This window comes from Oncorhynchus keta, unplaced genomic scaffold, assembly GCF_023373465.1.
Source record: "Oncorhynchus keta strain PuntledgeMale-10-30-2019 unplaced genomic scaffold, Oket_V2 Un_contig_8484_pilon_pilon, whole genome shotgun sequence".
NCBI lineage: Eukaryota > Metazoa > Chordata > Actinopteri > Salmoniformes > Salmonidae > Oncorhynchus > Oncorhynchus keta.
In genome coordinates, this window is record NW_026290077.1 from 145,001 (window position 1) to 162,370 (window position 17,370).

At 46.9% G+C, this 17,370-nt stretch overlaps 1 protein-coding gene across 1 annotated transcript in view; it reads left to right on the forward strand.

Moving 5' to 3' along the window:
- LOC127926845 (staphylococcal nuclease domain-containing protein 1-like) overlaps positions 1-17,370 on the forward strand; it is a gene marked incomplete at its 5' end in the record, with an annotated part of 287,826 nt that overhangs the window by 144,521 nt on the left and 125,935 nt on the right. Inside the window, one exon of the mRNA XM_052512463.1 lies at positions 14,377-14,565. Within this exon, the coding sequence (XP_052368423.1) occupies positions 14,377-14,565 (189 nt within the window). The remainder of the gene's footprint in view (positions 1-14,376; positions 14,566-17,370) is intronic.

Below are 17,370 nucleotides of genomic sequence, written 5' to 3' on the forward strand. Positions count from 1 at the left end.
TCTTTGCATGCTTTGAGGATAACACAGTGCCACCGCCGCGGCCACTAACAAGGACTGTGGGCTCTCCTTCTCCGTGGCCGACGTGAGTAAAACATTTAAACGTGTTAACCCTGGCAAGGCTGCCTGGCCAGACGGCATCCCTAGCCACGTCCGCAGAGAATGCGCAGACCTGCTGGCTGGTGTGTTTACCCGCATATTCAATCTCTCACTATCCCAGTCTGATGTCCCCACATGCTTCAAGATGGCCACCATTGTTTATGTACCCTACAAGGCAAAGGTAACTTATCTTAATGACTATCGTCTCCTAGCACTCACCTCTGTCATCATGAAGTGTTTTGAGATACTAGTCAAGGATCATATCACCTCTACCATACCTGCCACCTCAATTTGCTTACCGCCCCAATGATGCAATCACCATCATTCTGCACACTGCCCTATCCCATCTGGACAAGAGGAATACCTATGTATACCTTGGGCTCCCGAGTGGCGCAGCGGTCTAAGGCACTGCATCTCATTTTAAATATGAATTTGTTCTTAACTGACTTGCCTAGTTAAATAAAGGTTAAATAACATTTTTAATCAAATGTAAGAATGCTGTTTATTGACTATAGCTCAGCATTCAACACCATAGTACCCTCCAAGCTCATCATTAAGCTCAAGGCCCTCGGTCTGAATCCCACCCTGTGCAACTGGGCCCTGGACTTCCTGATGGGAGGTGGTGAAGGTAGGAAACATCACCTCTACTCCGCTGATCCTCAACACTTGGGGCCCAACAAGGGTGTGTGCTCAGCCCCCTCCTGTACTCCCTGTTCACCCATGACTGCGTGGCCAAGCACTCCTCCAACTCAATCATTTACATTTAAGTCATTTAGCAGACGCTCTTATCCAGAGCGACTTACAAATTGGTGCATTCACCTTATGACATCCAGTGGAACAGCCACTTTACAATAGTGCATCTAAATCTTTTAAGGGGGGGGGGTGAGAAGGATTACTTTATCCTATCCTAGGTATTCCTTAAAGAGGTGGGGTTTCAGGTGTCTCCGGAAGGTGGTGATTGACTCCGCTGTCCTGGCGTCGTGAGGGAGTTTGTTCCACCATTGGGGAGCCAGAGCAGCGAACAGTTTTGACTGGGCTGAGCGGGAACTGTACTTCCTCAGTGGTAGGGAGGCGAGCAGGCCAGAGGTGGATGAACGCAGTGCCCTTGTTTGGGTGTAGGGCCTGATCAGAGCCTGGAGGTACTGAGGTGCCGTTCCCCTCACAGCTCCGTGCAATCATCAAGTTTGCAGATGACACAAGAGTAGTAAGTTTGATGACGAGACAGCCTACGGGGAGGAGGTGAGCGCTCTGGTAGTGTGGTGCTCTCACTCAATGTCAACAAAACAAAGGAGTAGATTGTGGACTTCAGGAAACAGCAGAGGGTTCACCCCCCCTATCCACATCAACAGGACCGCAGTGAAGGTGGAAAGCTTCAAGTTCCTTAGTGTACACATCACTGACAATCTGAAATGGACCACCCACACACAGTGTGGTGAAGAAGGCGCATCAGAGCCTCTTCAACCTCAGCCTCAGGAGGCTAAAGAAATTTGGCTTGTCACCTAAAACCCTCACAAACTTTTACAGTTGCACAATTGAAAGCATCCTGTATCACCGCCTGGTACTGCAGCTGCACCGCCCACAACCGCAAGGCTCTCCAGAGGGTGGTGCGGTCTGCCCAACACATTACCGGGGGCAAACTACCCACCTTCCAGGACACCTACAGCACCCGATGTCACAGGAAGGCCAAAAAGATCAAGGACATCAACCGTCCGAGCCACTGCCTGTTCACCCTGCTATCATCCAGAAGGCGAGGTCAGTACAGGTGAATCAAAGATGGGACCGAGAGACTGAAAAAAAGCTTCTATCTCAAGGCCATCAGACTGTTAAACAGCCATCACTACCACATTAGAGGCTGCTGCCAAAAGGCATAGACTAGAAATCACTGGCCACTTTAAGGAATGGAACACTAGGCACTTTAATAATGTTTACATGTCTTGCATTACTCATCTCATATGTATATACTGTATTCTAGACTATTCTACTGTATCTTAGTCCATGTCGCTCTGCCATCTCTCGTCCATATATGAATATAGTCTTAATGCATTCCTACATAGATTTGTGTGTTTTGGGTATATCCTGTGTAATTTGTTAGATGTTACTTTACTGTTGGAGCTAGAAGCACAATCATTTCGCTGCACCCATAACATCTGCTAATCACGTGTATGTGACCAATAAAATTAGATTTAGATTTGTAATCCAGGCACTCCGTGTTGCGCATAAGAACAGCCCTTAGCCGTGGTATATTGGCCATATACCACACCCCCTCTGGCATTGTTGCTTAACTACCCCAACTTAAATACACACGCACCATTTGAATTCCAGGAAATGATGCTAATTAACCTATAGACCGATAAGCATGACCGGTCAAATGTGTTGTCGGTGCCTAACTGATTAATGGTTTCCGTTAACATCCCTAGTTCCTAGTTATTTGGACCAAGCCCTGACCTCTTTGCCTATTTGTGTTCATAGTGTGCGTTCGTCCTCTGTATTTGTCATTAGGCCACATGTAGCCACTTTAATTAAGAGGCCCATTACCACAGCATTATCATCCAAAGCAGATCAATCCCATTAGGGGATCGATGAACGTTACTACCTATTTCTTTTTTAAGGTGATCTATATTTATAGATTTGACCCTGAAACCACGAGGCCTTCGATCCGGCAGAAGTGCCCCGCCATAATATAACATGTCAAACTCTTTCCACGAGGCCTTCGATCCGGCAGAAGTGCCCCGCCATAATATAACATGTCAAACTCTTTCCACGAGGCCTTCGATCCGGCAGAAGTGCCCCACTATAATATAACATGTCAAACTCTTTCCACGAGGCCTTCGATCCGGCAGAAGTGCCCCACTATAATATAACATGTCAAACTCTTTCCACGAGGCCTTCGATCCGGCAGAAGTGCCCCACTATAATATAACATGTCAAACTCTTTCCACGAGGCCTTCGATCCGGCAGAAGTGCCCCACTATAATATAACATGTCAAACTCTTTCCACGAGGCCTTCGATCCGGCAGAAGTGCCCCACTATAATATAACATGTCAAACTCTTTCCACGGAGGGCTGAGCGCCGGCTGGTTTTTCCTCCTCCATTGTACTTGACTGATGAATTAAGGTCACTGTTTAGTAAGGAACTCCCCTCACCTGGTTGTCTAGGTCTTAATTGAAAGGAAATAACAAAAACCACCAGATACTAGGCCCTCTGTGGACTGAGTTTGACCCTTCCTGGTCTAAAATGTGGGATTGTTTTAGATTTCTCCCCTGGTTGGTTGGGTGATGGACGTCACCAAGGTGTCATAGGCCTGTATGTCTGTTACCTCTTTGTTTGTTTAGGCCCCATGGGCCCAGGCCAAAGGTAGTGCACTATAAAGGGAAGAGTTCCATTTGGGATGCAGCCCAGGAAATGTCCACATAATGACCGTGGTCGTTATGTTTTGAAAGGGTTATTAGGAAGAAGAAACAACCGTAATGATTTGAAGAGGAGCTCTTAGGGTGCTTGACAAATAGGCTCTTGGTCTGTAATGTGAAGCCATCATGATCCCAGCCTACCCTGCTATTAGTGTTATTATGTGCAATTTATTCCCTTCATTACTGGTGGTGTTTCAGGTGTAATTTGGTGGTTATAAGGTTATGTGATGGCTAATTTAGGTGCTTGTGTGCGCAAGCTCTTCCATTCACTGGCAGCACTTCCCGAAGCCAATAGCTGGACATGCAACCCTCCACAGCTAATTAGACCCGTTCTTCTCTTTTCTGCTGAATATTATGAATATTTCCCTTTTCATTTATTCTCTTTAGTAAAGCAGTGATTGACAAACACACACACACACACTCATTAAGATGTCGTCCCCTCTCGGATAGCACTGTACGCACCGTTACCCTCGCAGCAGTGCTGTCAACATACGTACCAACAGCGCTAACAAAACGCTGTACCAGAGACACACACACACCCACCCTCCCCTTGCAGTGCTAGATAATAGAGCTGCCATGGCATTCACACGGCTGTCACACAGAACCCTGTCCTGCATAATGTATTTATTTCCAGGTGATAGTTGTTCATTTATTTATTTGGTTTCCTGTTTATTATCACAGACATTTATTTGATTTATTTCCACATCACTATAAAACGCACCAGACTGCAAGGTTTATCGATTTGTGTCCAGTCGGAATGCCAGTCCAATGTATAATTTATGTGAACTGACAGTATATCCACCTAAAAGTGATCTATAATAGTGTTGGGGGGAAATCGATACAGTTACATATTGTGATCTTATTTTTGCCGATATGTTGTTTTGATTATTGCAATATTTTTGCACTAGTTGGCTGTACCTGCTCACCAAAACAGTATTTTTCCTTCATAGGCTTTTCTCCATTTTTAATAAGGAGCCAATTTGTTTTCAGCACCTTATTTACATGACTGATCAAAACGTGTTTTTCTCATGACTCTTGTCCCTCTGAAGCAGACAGATGGTGAGCAATATGTTGGGAACATCAAGTCGTAATAAAATCACAGTATCAAATCACAATACAAACAGTAAAGAATCGTGATAATTGCAATACATATCTTATCGGCACCTAACTATCGTAATAATGTTGTTTTGTGAGGTCACTGGCAATTCCCAGTTTTAATCTATATTTCAGTGAAAGGCGAGACGATGGATTTTGGCCGCACGGGCGCTGTTCGATACCTCTGAAATGGTGCTTTCAAGGTTGACTGGGATCCCCACTGATTCAGTTCTCCTGTCCCATCAACGTCTCCTTTTCTTCTCCCATCACAATGAACCACAGCCAATGTATTTATTTTATTTGTCCCAAAAAATCAACATGGATTTTGGTCAAAGTTGTAAGTCGTTTTTGAGTTTGGGTTTTGAGTGGACGAGTCCGTGCAATCTCTCCTATCTCCCCCTACTTCTCTCTCTACCTCTTTTTCTCCATCCCTCTTTTTTCCTCCATCCCTCGCTTTCTGATAAGATTCCTCTGAGCATGTTGTTACCCTGCCCCCAATACCCCCTCCCCCCTCCAGGGCTCAATGTGATACATGTCTAATGCCGGAGGGTGAGCAGAGCTGTCGGTTGGAGAGACTGAGATTCTTGTCCTCAAGCAGATGTAGAGGGGAATGATGGTGAAAGAGGGATATCAGAGGAGGGAGCGAGGGGTTATGGAGGATGAATGATAGTGTTTACCCTCTCCCTCCATCCTCTGTCATACCTGCTTCCTGTGGCACAATAACCTGTTTTGTTGTTAACCCAGTCAGAATCCTATTTTCCATAACCCTAACCTTAAACCTAAACCTAACCCATAACCCTAACCTTAAACCAAACCCTAAACCTAACCCTTAACCCTAACCTTAAACCAAACCCTAAACCTAACTCTAACCTTAACCTTAAACCAAACCCTGAACCTACCTCCTAACCCTAACCTTAAACCAAACCCTACCTTCTAACCCCTAACCTTAAACCAAACCCTAAACCTACCTCCTAACCCTAACCTTAAACCAAACCCTAAACCTACCTCCTAACCCCTAACCTTAAACCAAACCCTAAACCTAACCCCTAACCTTAAACCAAACCCTAAACCTACATCCTAACCCCTAACCTTAAACCAAACCCTAAACCTAACCCATAACCCTAACCTTAAACCAAACCCTAAACCTAACCCTTAACCCTAACCTTAAACCAAACCCTAAACCTAACTCTAACCTTAACCCAAACCCTAAACCTACCTCCTAACCCTAACCTTAAACCAAACCCTAAACCTACCTCCTAACCCCTAACCTTAAACCAAACCCTAAACCTACCTCCTAACCCTAACCTTAAACCAAACCCTAAACCTACCTCCTAACCCCTAACCTTAAACCAAACCCTAAACCTAACCCCTAACCTTAAACCAAACCCTAAACCTACATCCTAACCTTAAACCAAACCCTAAACCTAACCCCAACCTTAAACCAAACCCTAAACCTAACCCCTAACCCTAAACCAAACCCTAAACCTACCTCCTAACCCCTAACCTTAAACCAAACCCTAAACTTAACCCTTAAACCTAACCTTAAACCAAACCCTAAACCTACCTCCTAACCCTAACCTTAAACCAAACCCTAAACCTACCTCCTAACCCCTAACCCTAACCTTAAACCAAACCCTAAACCTACCTCCTAACCCCTAACCTTAAACCAAACCCTAAACTTAACCTTTAAACCTAACCTTAAACCAAACCCTAAACCTACCTCCTAACCCCTAACCCTAACCTTAAACCAAACCCTAAAACTACCTCTTAACCCCTAACCTTAAACCAAACCCTAAACCTAACCCCTAACCTTAAACCAAACCCTAAACCTACCTCCTAACCCCTAACCCTAACCTTAAACCAAACCCTAAACCTACCTCCTAACACCTAACCCTAACCTTAAACCAAACCCTAAACCTACCTCCTAACCCCTAACCCTAACCTTAAACCAAACCCTAAACCTGCCTCCTAACCTTAAACCAAACCCTAAACCTACCTCCTAACCTTAAACCAAACCCTAAAACTACCTCTTAACCCCTAACCTTTAGACCAAACCCTAAACCTACTTCCAAACCCCAAACCTACCTCCTAATCCCTAACCCTATTTGTAACCCAACCCCTAAGCTTAAAATGGCCTTTGTCCTCGTGGGGATGTGGGAAATGTCCCCACAAGAGAGCTTTTTCCTTGTTGTACTATCCTTGTGGGGACCTAAAATCCCCCAAAGCCCCCACAAGGATAGAATAACCAACACACACGCCCTTAGTGCAGATGACAGCTCACTCACGGCCACACGTCAGCCATGATACTTACATCTGAGGCTGACTGAGTCATTCTGCATTGTCCCAATACACAGTCTCTCACATCAATTGATTTGTAACTGAAACTCTCATGGAACTCAGCTGACTTGTATGATGATAAGGAACCCTCTCTGAGTGTTCCATCTCTTTTAATGTTGTGATGACACACAACCTATTGACAGGTTTGCATTACTCATAAAGAGCTTTTTATGTAAATGGATGAATCTGTGCCAACCTCTCCCTGTCTGCCTGTCTTTCCTCTTGTTATTCACTCAGAAAGCCATGCTTACGTTTGCAAATTAGAGGCTATGGTTGAACCACAGACACGGACCCACACAGACACCCAGACAGACACGGACCCACACAGACACCCAGACAGACACGGACCCACACAGACACCCAGACAGACACGGACCCACACAGACATGGACCCACACAAACACCCAGACAGACACAGACCCACACAGGCAGACTCCCAGACAGGCAGACTCCCAGACAGGCAGACTCCCAGACAGGCAGACTCCCAGACAGGCAGACTCCCAGACAGGCAGACTCCCAGACAGGCAGACTCTCAGACAGGCAGACTTCCAGACAGGCAGACTCCCAAACAGACAGACATAGACCCACAGACAGAGATCCACACAGGAAGAAAGAGACCCAGACAGACAGAGAGACAGAGATCTACACAGGCAGACACAGACAGAGACCCCGACAGAGACCCACATAGGCAGACAGACCCACACAGGCAGACAGACCCACACAGACAGACAGACCCACACAGACAGACAGACGGAGACCCAGACAGAGAGACCCACACAGACAGGGAGACCCAGACAGAGACCCACACACATAGAACGACAGACAGAGACCCAGACACACATAGACAGATAGACACAGAGATATACAGACAGACACACACATGCACACAGATAGACACATGCAGACAGACTGACAGGCACTCGCGTGCACACAGACTGATAGGTGCGCGCAGACAGATGCGCACGCAGACCACGCACACGCAGACAGGCGCACAGGCAGGCAGACAGACAGACACGCACACGCACGCAGAGAGACAGACAGCAGTGACAATCAGAATCCAACCTGAGAAGCACCAGATCTCCTCTCTCGTGTGTTTTACGACCACCGGCAGCTCTTTGACTTCTGCAGCGCTGCGTTTATACACAGCAGAACGAGGCCTGGTAATTGGACAGTGCCGTAAAAAAGCAGATTTAAAGTGTGTGAGAGATAGTCACTGGTGATTGAAGACACCAGGAAGTGAGAGTATCTCTCTGTCTCCTGATTCCCAGGTGGGGACGACGTTAAATCGAGGTCCCGGCTCATTCGACTTCTCAAACGATCGTGAGAGCTTATCAAAAGGCGTTAGGGTTTAATTTCAAACCCCGGGGGACTTTTTTGTATGAGAAGTGTGGCCCTTTGGTGACATCTTAACCATCTAATCCCACCCTTTGAAACAGCCAAGTGAATTAGCGACTAGTGAGCTAAGTCTGTAGTAGTTGATCAGCTAAAAGTCCTTCTAAGCCCTCCTCTTCAATGGACTCCAAAAAAGGATTGGTCTTTGTAGTCTTAAACAATGAGTTCCCACCCACTCTCTTGTTTTGTGTTGTTTTTCTTGTTTTCAACACCTGTTTACAATCCCAGCATTTAGGAGATTACCGGAGCTACATTTGTGTTCCGAAGGGAGCCATTTTGGCTCCTTCAAGCCCTCCACTGGGAGCCATCTGGGCTCTGCTCTAAAGCCGTCACCCCTCCCCACCCCTCGCCCTCCATTGTGAGCGTATTTACTTTGGACGGGAAACTAAAGTGGTTCGCGTGGGCCGCCAATCAGCCACCACAGCTCAGATCAGCTCCAGAGCTCCGGGGGTGTGAATCCAGTCTGTTACCTCAGAGAGAGAGAGAACAAGCCCAGGCAGGGTAGTCCCCGAGCGGTGAAAGGCCCACGGTAATCAATGGGCCACATTATCACCTCTGCTGGGGGGCCCCTGAGTGGCCCTAGAAACACTGTGCCAGGCATGATGCTTTAGTCAGCCCACAGCCACTCAGTACACAGCCAGCCCGTTCCATGGTGTTGGTATGCAGGCGATAGGTACGACATGGTCTTTGCCAGCGAGAAGGTGACAAAACAACCAGATATTGAGCTGTAGCAGGAGATAATGAGGTGTGTGTACATGCGTTTACACAGGTGTGTTGCAGCCCGCCAGCTTGTCCATTAGTGTGTAATGTGATTCCGTAGCCCAGTATTATTCATGTTGCTCAGTAGGATCATTTCTGACCATTAGGCTTCACAAAGCTCTGCTGCCATTATTTTAGTATTTGTGCTGTTGTCAAGTGGTGAGCAAATGTCCCTTCCATTATGCCTCCTGTAGTTATATATGTGGTCCAGCAGGCACACTAATCAGTCCTGCAGTGAAGGTGGTGTGTGTGTACTCCCGTGTGTGTGTGTACTCCCGTGTGTGTGTGTGTGTACTTGTACATTCAGTCCCCCCTACAAAGCTTTCTTACTACTTCCCATTTTCCCTCTTTCCCTTTCTCTCACAGCTTCTCTCTTCTATACCTCTCACTCTTTACTATCTCTCTCACAGCTTCTCTCTTCTATACCTCTCACTCTTTACTATCTCTCCCTCTTTACTATCTCTCCCTCTTTACTATATCTCTCTCTCTTTACTATCTCTCCCTCTTTACTATCTCTCCCTCTTTACTATCTCTCCCTCTTTACTATCTCTCCATCTTTACTATATCTCCCTCTTTACTATCTCTCCCTCTTTACTATCTCTCCCTCTTTACTATCTCTCCCTCTTTACTATCTCTCCCTCTTTACTATCTCTCTCACAGCTTCTCTCTTCTATACCTCTCACTCTTTACTATCTCTCCCTCTTTACTATCTCTCCCTCTTTACTATCTCTCCCTCTTTACTATCTCTCTCACAGCTTCTCTCTTCTATACCTCTCACTCTTTACTATCTCTCCCTCTTTACTATCTCTCTCTCTCTTTACTATCTCTCTCTTTACTATCTCTCCCTCTTTACTATCTCTCCCTCTTTACTATCTCTCTCACAGCCTCTCTCTTCTATATCTCTCCCTCTTTACTATCTCTCTCACAGCCTCTCTCTTCTATATCTCTCCCTCTTTAATATCTCTCCCTCTTTACTATCTCTCCCTCTTTACTATCTCTCTCACTCTCTCTCACTCTCACTCTCCCCCACTGTCTCACTCTCTCTCACTCTCTCTCTCCCCCACTGTCTCTCTCTCACTCTCTCTCACTCTCTCTCTCTCACTCTCTCTCACTCTCACTCTCTCTCTCCCCCACTGTCTCTCTCTCGCTCTCCCCCCTCTCTCTCTCTCTCTCTCTCTCTCTCTCTCTCTCTCTCTCTCTCTCTCTCTCTCTCTCTCTCTCTCTCTCTCTCTCTCTCTCTCTCTCTCTCTCTCCCGTGTCTGTCTCTCCCGTGTCTGTCTCTCCCGTGTCTCTCTCTCCCGTGTCTCTCTCTCCCGTGTCTGTCTCTCCCGTGTCTGTCTCTCCCGTGTCTGTCTCTCCCGTGTCTGTCTCTCCCGTGTCTGTCTCTCCCGTGTCTGTCTCTCCCGTGTCTGTCTCTCCCGTGTCTCTCTCTCCCGTGTCTCTCTCTCCCGTGTCTGTCTCTCCCGTGTCTGTCTCTCCCGTGTCTGTCTCTCTGAGTCCCGGGTCTGTCTCTCTCTCTCTCTCTCCGAGTCCCCTGTCTGTCTGTCTCTCTCTCTCTGAGTCCCCTGTCTGTCTGTCTCTCTCTGAGTCCCCTGTCTGTCTGTCTCTCTCTCTGAGTCCTGTGTCTGTCTCTCTCTCTCTGAGTCCCGTGTCTGTCTCTCTCTCCGAGTCCCGTGTCACTCTGTCTCACTGAGTCCCGTGTCTCTCTCTCTCTGTCTCACTGAGTCCCGTGTCTCTCTCTCTCTCCGAGTCCCGTGTCTGTCTGTCTCTCTCGCAGAGTCCCCTGTCTGTCTGTCTGTCTTTCTCTCCGAGTCCCGTGTCTGTCTGTCTGTCTCTCTCTCCGAGTCCCGTGTCTGTCTGTCTCTCTCTCCGATTCCAGTGTCTCTCTCTCTCTCCGAGTCCCGTGTCTCTCTCTCTCTCCGAGTCCCGTGTCTCTCTCTCTCTCCGAGTCCAGTGTCTCTCTCTCTCTCCGAGTCCAGTGTCTCTCTCTCTCTCCGAGTCCAGTGTCTCTCTCTCTCTCCGAGTCCCGTGTCTGTCTCTCTCTGTCCGAGTCCAGTGTCTCTCTCTCTCTCCGAGTCCCGTGTCTGTCTCTCTGTCCGAGTCCCGTGTCTCTCTCTCTCCGAGTCCAGTGCCTCTCTCTCTGTCCGAGTCCCGTGTCTGTCTCTCTGTCCGAGTCCCGTGTCTGTCTCTCTGTCCGAGTCCCGTGTCTGTCTCTCTGTCCGAGTCCCGTGTCTGTCTCTCTGTCCGAGTCCCGTGTCTGTCTCTCTGTCCGAGTCCCGTGTCTGTCTCTCTGTCCGAGTCCCGTGTCTGTCTCTCTGTCCGAGTCCCGTGTCTGTCTCTCTGTCCGAGTCCCGTGTCTGTCTCTCTGTCCGAGTCCCGTGTCTGTCTCTCTGTCCGAGTCCCGTGTCTGTCTCTGACGTATGTACTCAGGTTGTCATGAACAGGTAATGGATCTACTTGTTATCACGTTTTAATGTCGTTGCTTTTAACGCTCAACAAGTCGTTTGTTCCCCCAGCGTGGCTAAGTGGTCACCAGAGAGGTTTACAATGTCCCCAAGTCAGTCCCAGTCGTGGTGGCAGAGAGGAAAGATGTCTCAACCAGCAGCATGTCTTTCAGCCCGTCAGATTGAAATGTGCAGCGAATGATCAGAAAAGCTTTTTGAGATTGTAAATACAGACGCAATAAGCTGTCTCCGAGGAGTGGCCGACTTTACGCGCCATCAATACAACTGGCATCAATATCCCTCTTGTGTTCTACCAAGTGTGTGTGTCCACAGCTGTGTGTGAGAGACTAATATATTTGGCCCCATAGAACCATAATTCCATTCCCTATTGACCTGTATGTTCTGTACCTCTTTACTCTGGTAGTGAATAGTGCTGCTGAATGGTAATGTAATGGATTGTATTATCGGTCCATTTTGACACATTGAAATGGAATATCTACTCAATTGCTCAAATTAAGCAAGTGATTTTCTTTGGCAGCCCATAGTGAATAGGATGCTCCTGATGGATAACACACACACTCCTATTTACTCTGATTAGTACCAAACACCACCCACTGCTCTACTTCTTTTCCCCACATTGTTCAATTTCTCCTCCTCTCCATTTCTCCTTCTCCCTCTCTCCATTTCTCCTTCTCCCTCTCTCCATTTCTCCTTCTCCCTCTCTCCATTTCTCCTTCTCCCTCTCTCCATTTCTCCTTCTCCCTCTCTCCATTTCTCCTTCTCCCTCTCTCCATTTCTCCTTCTCCCTCTCTCCATTTCTCCTTCTCCCTCTCTCCATTTCTCCTCCTCTCCTCCTCTCCGTTTCTCCTTCTCCGTCTCTCCATTTCTCCTTCTCCCTCTCTCCATTTCTCCCCTCCATCCACTCATTTACACTCTCAATTTTTGTCTGACATCGAGCGTTGGGTTGCTGACATTTTTTGGGCCTGTGGTTTGTGAAGACCCAGTGAGGGGTGGAGAGGATAATGAGCATCAGCCTGTCTGAAGAGAGAGCGCTGCCTGCTCCCTGCTAGCTCCAGCTCACTACAGACCTTTCCCTCCACTCACCCCCCTCACCTCCCTGCTTGACATTTAAGTGCTGGGAGGTGCAGTGTGTCTATAATAGCCTGGTTGTATAACTGGCAGGCCAGTTAGAGATAGGTGGGAATGGGGAGGAAGGGAGAGAAGGGGAGGGAAGAGAGAGTGAAATTGGGGAGGGGGGGAGAGAAAGGGAGGGGAGAGGGGAGAAATAGAGGGGGGGAAGAGATGAGGAACTTGTCATCCGTTGTCAATCCTTGTCTATCTGTCCTCTTAACACCATGTTGAGGACGTAACATTGGCACATAAACACACCTTGAGTCAGTGTGTGTATACTGAACCAGACAGACACATGGTAGTGTACTGTAGCAGTAGTGTGGGGAGGGATCCTGCAGTCACACTTCAATTTATGCATTTACACATAACATCCAACCCCATTAAACCAAGCATGCCTAGACAGGTCAGAAAGCCTCAGAACCCCCCCCCACGAGGCAGCATTACTTAACATGACCCCCTCGCCTTCTCTCAAACCCCCCCAAGACCCAGCTAGGAGCTGGGGGAGAAAGCAGGAAACACGGCCTATGTTTGACCCTGTTTCCACCGCAGCGTGTTGTCATTATTGTGTTTAATCAAAGCAGATTATGCTCTCATTAAAACGCTTTTTACTTTGACTGTGGATACAAGGCACAGAGGAGCAAGGCAAAGTCATTTGCGTCAGATTTCCCACGGGGGCCCACAGAGGCTAAGCAGCCAGTGTCTTAATCGTTTGTCTTTCTCCAGTATGTCTTCTCCACACCTGGCCTCTCTCTTCTCTCTCTCTCTCCCACTCTGCCGTCGGAGGGGAAAAACAACGCCATATTGATTTGTCTTTCTCTCCTCCCACGCTTTATGAAACAAAACATAATGAAAGGTAATTCTCCTGAATAGGCAGATTTTGGTTATTGTCTCCAAAGGGCTAATGTTGTTAAATACCCAGCACTTTGTCAGCAGCAGGGTTAGCACCACAGGGAATGCAATTTGGCTCGCACTAATTGCAAAAGATTTTGAAAATGTGTGGGAACTTCGCTCTATGACGGTATTGAAGTCTGGTAGATGAAGTTTGGACTCGATACTGAATTAGAAAATATTTTAAAGGCCTTTTAAGGTTGTTGTTAGCGTAGTTTACTATTATACTATTCAATTATGGATCTGCTCCAGCTAATCATGGATGTGTTTTGTTATAGAACTATGAGATGTTCCTCAGCTGTCCCCTAAAAAACATTCATGGCCTATTAGTTTTCCAGCTCAGTCACTTTCCGACTTTTCTTTTCCTAACTTTTTGAAACGCTAATTTTCATGACCTTTATATTCCAGAACTTTTCCAGTCCTTTCATATGGTGTCCCTGTAAACAGGCCTCCACGACTCAGAGACCAATGGGATCAATCTGGGGGTCCTGAGTCGTCTTGGAGGTCTAACCCACTGAGTGTCTCCGCTGGGTGTAATTGTGCATGAAAGATGAGCGTGGCGGCGGTGACCAAAACGGTGCAAAGGCCAACTGACAGTGAGAGAGCTGCCACATCAGCTGTGTTCGTGCGAGCTCAAGGCTCTCAGATCGATAGCGAGCTCAGGGGCCTCCAATGATCTGTCTATTTAAGGACAGGAGAGTGTCTCCTGCTTCAGAGCACCCTCCTCGCTTTCTCTAATAGAATCCCAAACCTAATCCCGATACAGTACATTAACCCAGTCTCATTTCTCCCTCCTCTTCTGTCTCCTCCCTCTTCTCTCTGGCAGGTGGAGGTGGAAGTAGAGAGTATGGACAAGGCTGGTAACTTCATCGGCTGGCTTCACATCGAGGGGGTCAACCTATCGGTGGCGCTGGTAGAGAACGCCCTATCGAAGGTCCACTTCACGGCCGAGCGTAGCTCCTACTACAAGACCCTGGTATCCGGAGAGGAGGCCTCTCGTCTCAGGAAAGACAAGGTAAGTCCTCAGTTTTCCCCGTGGTTTTCTTTGTTAGCTTTTTGGGGTTATATATGGAATGTGTGATTCTCTTTATTATAGTTTATATAACAATCTTCGTTAGCCCTGAGGGGGCTTTTGTTTGTTAGTGTTTTGGGGTTAACAATCTTTGTTAGCACTGAGGGGGCTTTTGTTTGTTAGTGTTTTGGGGTTAACAATCTTTGTTAGCCCCGAGGGGGCTTTTGTTTGTTCGTGTTTTGGGGTTAACAATCTTTGTTAGCACTGAGGGGGCTTTTGTTTGTTAGTGTTTTGGGGTTAACAATCTTTGTTAGCCCCGAGGGGGCTTTTGTTTGTTCGTGTTTTGGGGTTAACAATCTTTGTTAGCCCTGAGGGGGCTTTTGTTTGTTAGTGTTTTGGGGTTAACAATGTTTGTTAGCCCTGAGGGTGCTTTTGTTTGTTAGCACTTAACCATTAGCATCAGGCTTAGTTTGCATGGGCTTTAGGGTTCATCCTAACTAGAGGTCTTCACCGATCCACCTGTACCCGAATACTGGAGACCCGATCCCGGGTCCAGATCCAGAATTCCTAATGAATCCACGTGTCTGGTATGATCTGATATGATTGTCACAGGTCTGGGTATGATCTGTTATGATTGTCAAGGGTCTGGTTATGATCTGACATGATTGTCACGGGTCTGGGTATGATCTGTTATGATTGTCAAGGGTCTGGGTATGATCTGTTATGATTGTCACAGGTCTGGGTATGATCTGTTATGATTGTCAAGGGTCTGGGTATGATCTGTTATGATTGTCACAGGTCTGGGTATGATCTGTTATGATTGTCAAGGGTCTGGTTATGATCTGACATGATTGTCACGGGTCTGGGTATGATCTGTTATGATTGTCAAGGGTCTGGTTATGATCTGACATGATTGTCACGGGTCTGGGTATGATCTGTTATGATTGTCACGGGTCTGGTTATGATCTGTTATGATTGTCAAGGGTCTGGGTATGATCTGTTATGATTGTCAAGGGTCTGGGTATGATCTGTTATGATTGTCAAGGGTCTGGGTATGATCTGTTATGATTGTCACGGGTCTGGTTATGATCTGTTATGATTGTCAAGGGTCTGGGTATGATCTGTTATGATTGTCACAGGTCTGGGTATGATCTGTTATGATTGTCAAGGGTCTGGGTATGATCTGTTATGATTGTCACGGGTCTGGGTATGATCTGTTATGATTGTCACGGGTCTGGTTATGATCCGTTATGATTGTCACAGGTCTGGTTATGAGCTGTTATGATTGTCACTTGTCACAGGTCTGGTTATGATCTGATATGATTGTCAGGGGTCTGGGTATGATCTGTTATGATTGTCACAGGTCTGGTTATGATCTGATATGATGGTCAGGGGTCTGCGTATGATCTGATATGATTGTCACAGGTCTGGGTATGATCTGATATGATTGCCACGGGTCTGGTTATGATCTGATATTGTCACGTGTCTGGTTATTATCTGATATTGTCACGGATCTGGTTATGATCTGATATTGTCACGGGTCTGGTTATGATCTGATATTGTCACGGGTCTGGTTATGATCTGATATTGTCACGGGTCTGGTTATGATCTGATATTGTCACGGGTCTGGTTATGATCTGATATTGTCACGGGTCTGGTTATGATCTGATATTGTCACGGGTCTGGTTATGATCTGATATTGTCACGGGTCTGGTTATGATCTGATATTGTCATGGGTCTGGTTATGATCTGATATTGTCACGGGTCTGGTTATGATCTGATATTGTCACGGGTCTGGTTATGATCTGTTATGAATTTCACGGGTCTGGGTATGATCTGTTATGAATTTCACGGGTCTGGGTATGATCTGTTATGAATTTCACGGGTCTGGTTATGATCTGATATTGTCACGGGTCTGAGTATGATCTGATATTGTCACAGGTCTGGTTATGACCTGATATGATAATTTGGAATAGGGTTAGTATTTGTGGAAAACTTGGGCTAGTTAGCTAGAAGACATGGACTCCAAGACTAGTTGGTATCACAATGTCCAGTGGACTTGGGCACCAAGACCAGTACTAGTTGACATCACTCAGTTCCTGTCTTAACTTTAAACAGCTAGTTAGCATGAATGCTATGGTTAGCAACACAGTTAAAAAGGTTTTTCATAATATCTGCTTAGAGACCGTGTCCTTGTGTTAGAAATCTTTCACCCCTTCATCATACTATATCAATTTCCTCCAAATACATCAATCTCATCTGTTGCATGGAGAAAGCCAGCCAATGATGAGAGTGGTGAGACTGATGCTACGTCTTTGGGGAGGAGAATTGCCACATATTCCCCCGTTATCATTGACGCCTCCTTTCCCTTCCTATCGCAGGCCTTTGATGGATGGAGGCCCTCTCTCTTAGTGATCCCAATCTCTCCCTCCATTTTCATTATGCCAGATGAATTCAGTCCTGGGCCAGCTGTCTCGCCCGTCCTCTATCCCCGCTACCACTCTCTACCTCTCCCTGCTATGCCCAACGCTTTGGGAAGCTGCCGCATCTACTTTTCTCCTATCATTGGAATGATCTACTGCTGGAGCCAAGCAGGGACTGTGTTCCCTGTCCTTCCTCTGAATCCATCACGGCTCTAGCAGCACTATATGAGAAACATCCATCTGAGTGGTGGGGATATGGAGTGAACCTGGGGCCGGAGTACAAAGTAAATCTAATCTCCCACGATGTGCCATGGATGCACGTCGTCTGCTGAGGCGACGGTGAGGAGAGAGCTCTTTTTGGCCTCCCTACCAGTCTGTCCCTTTC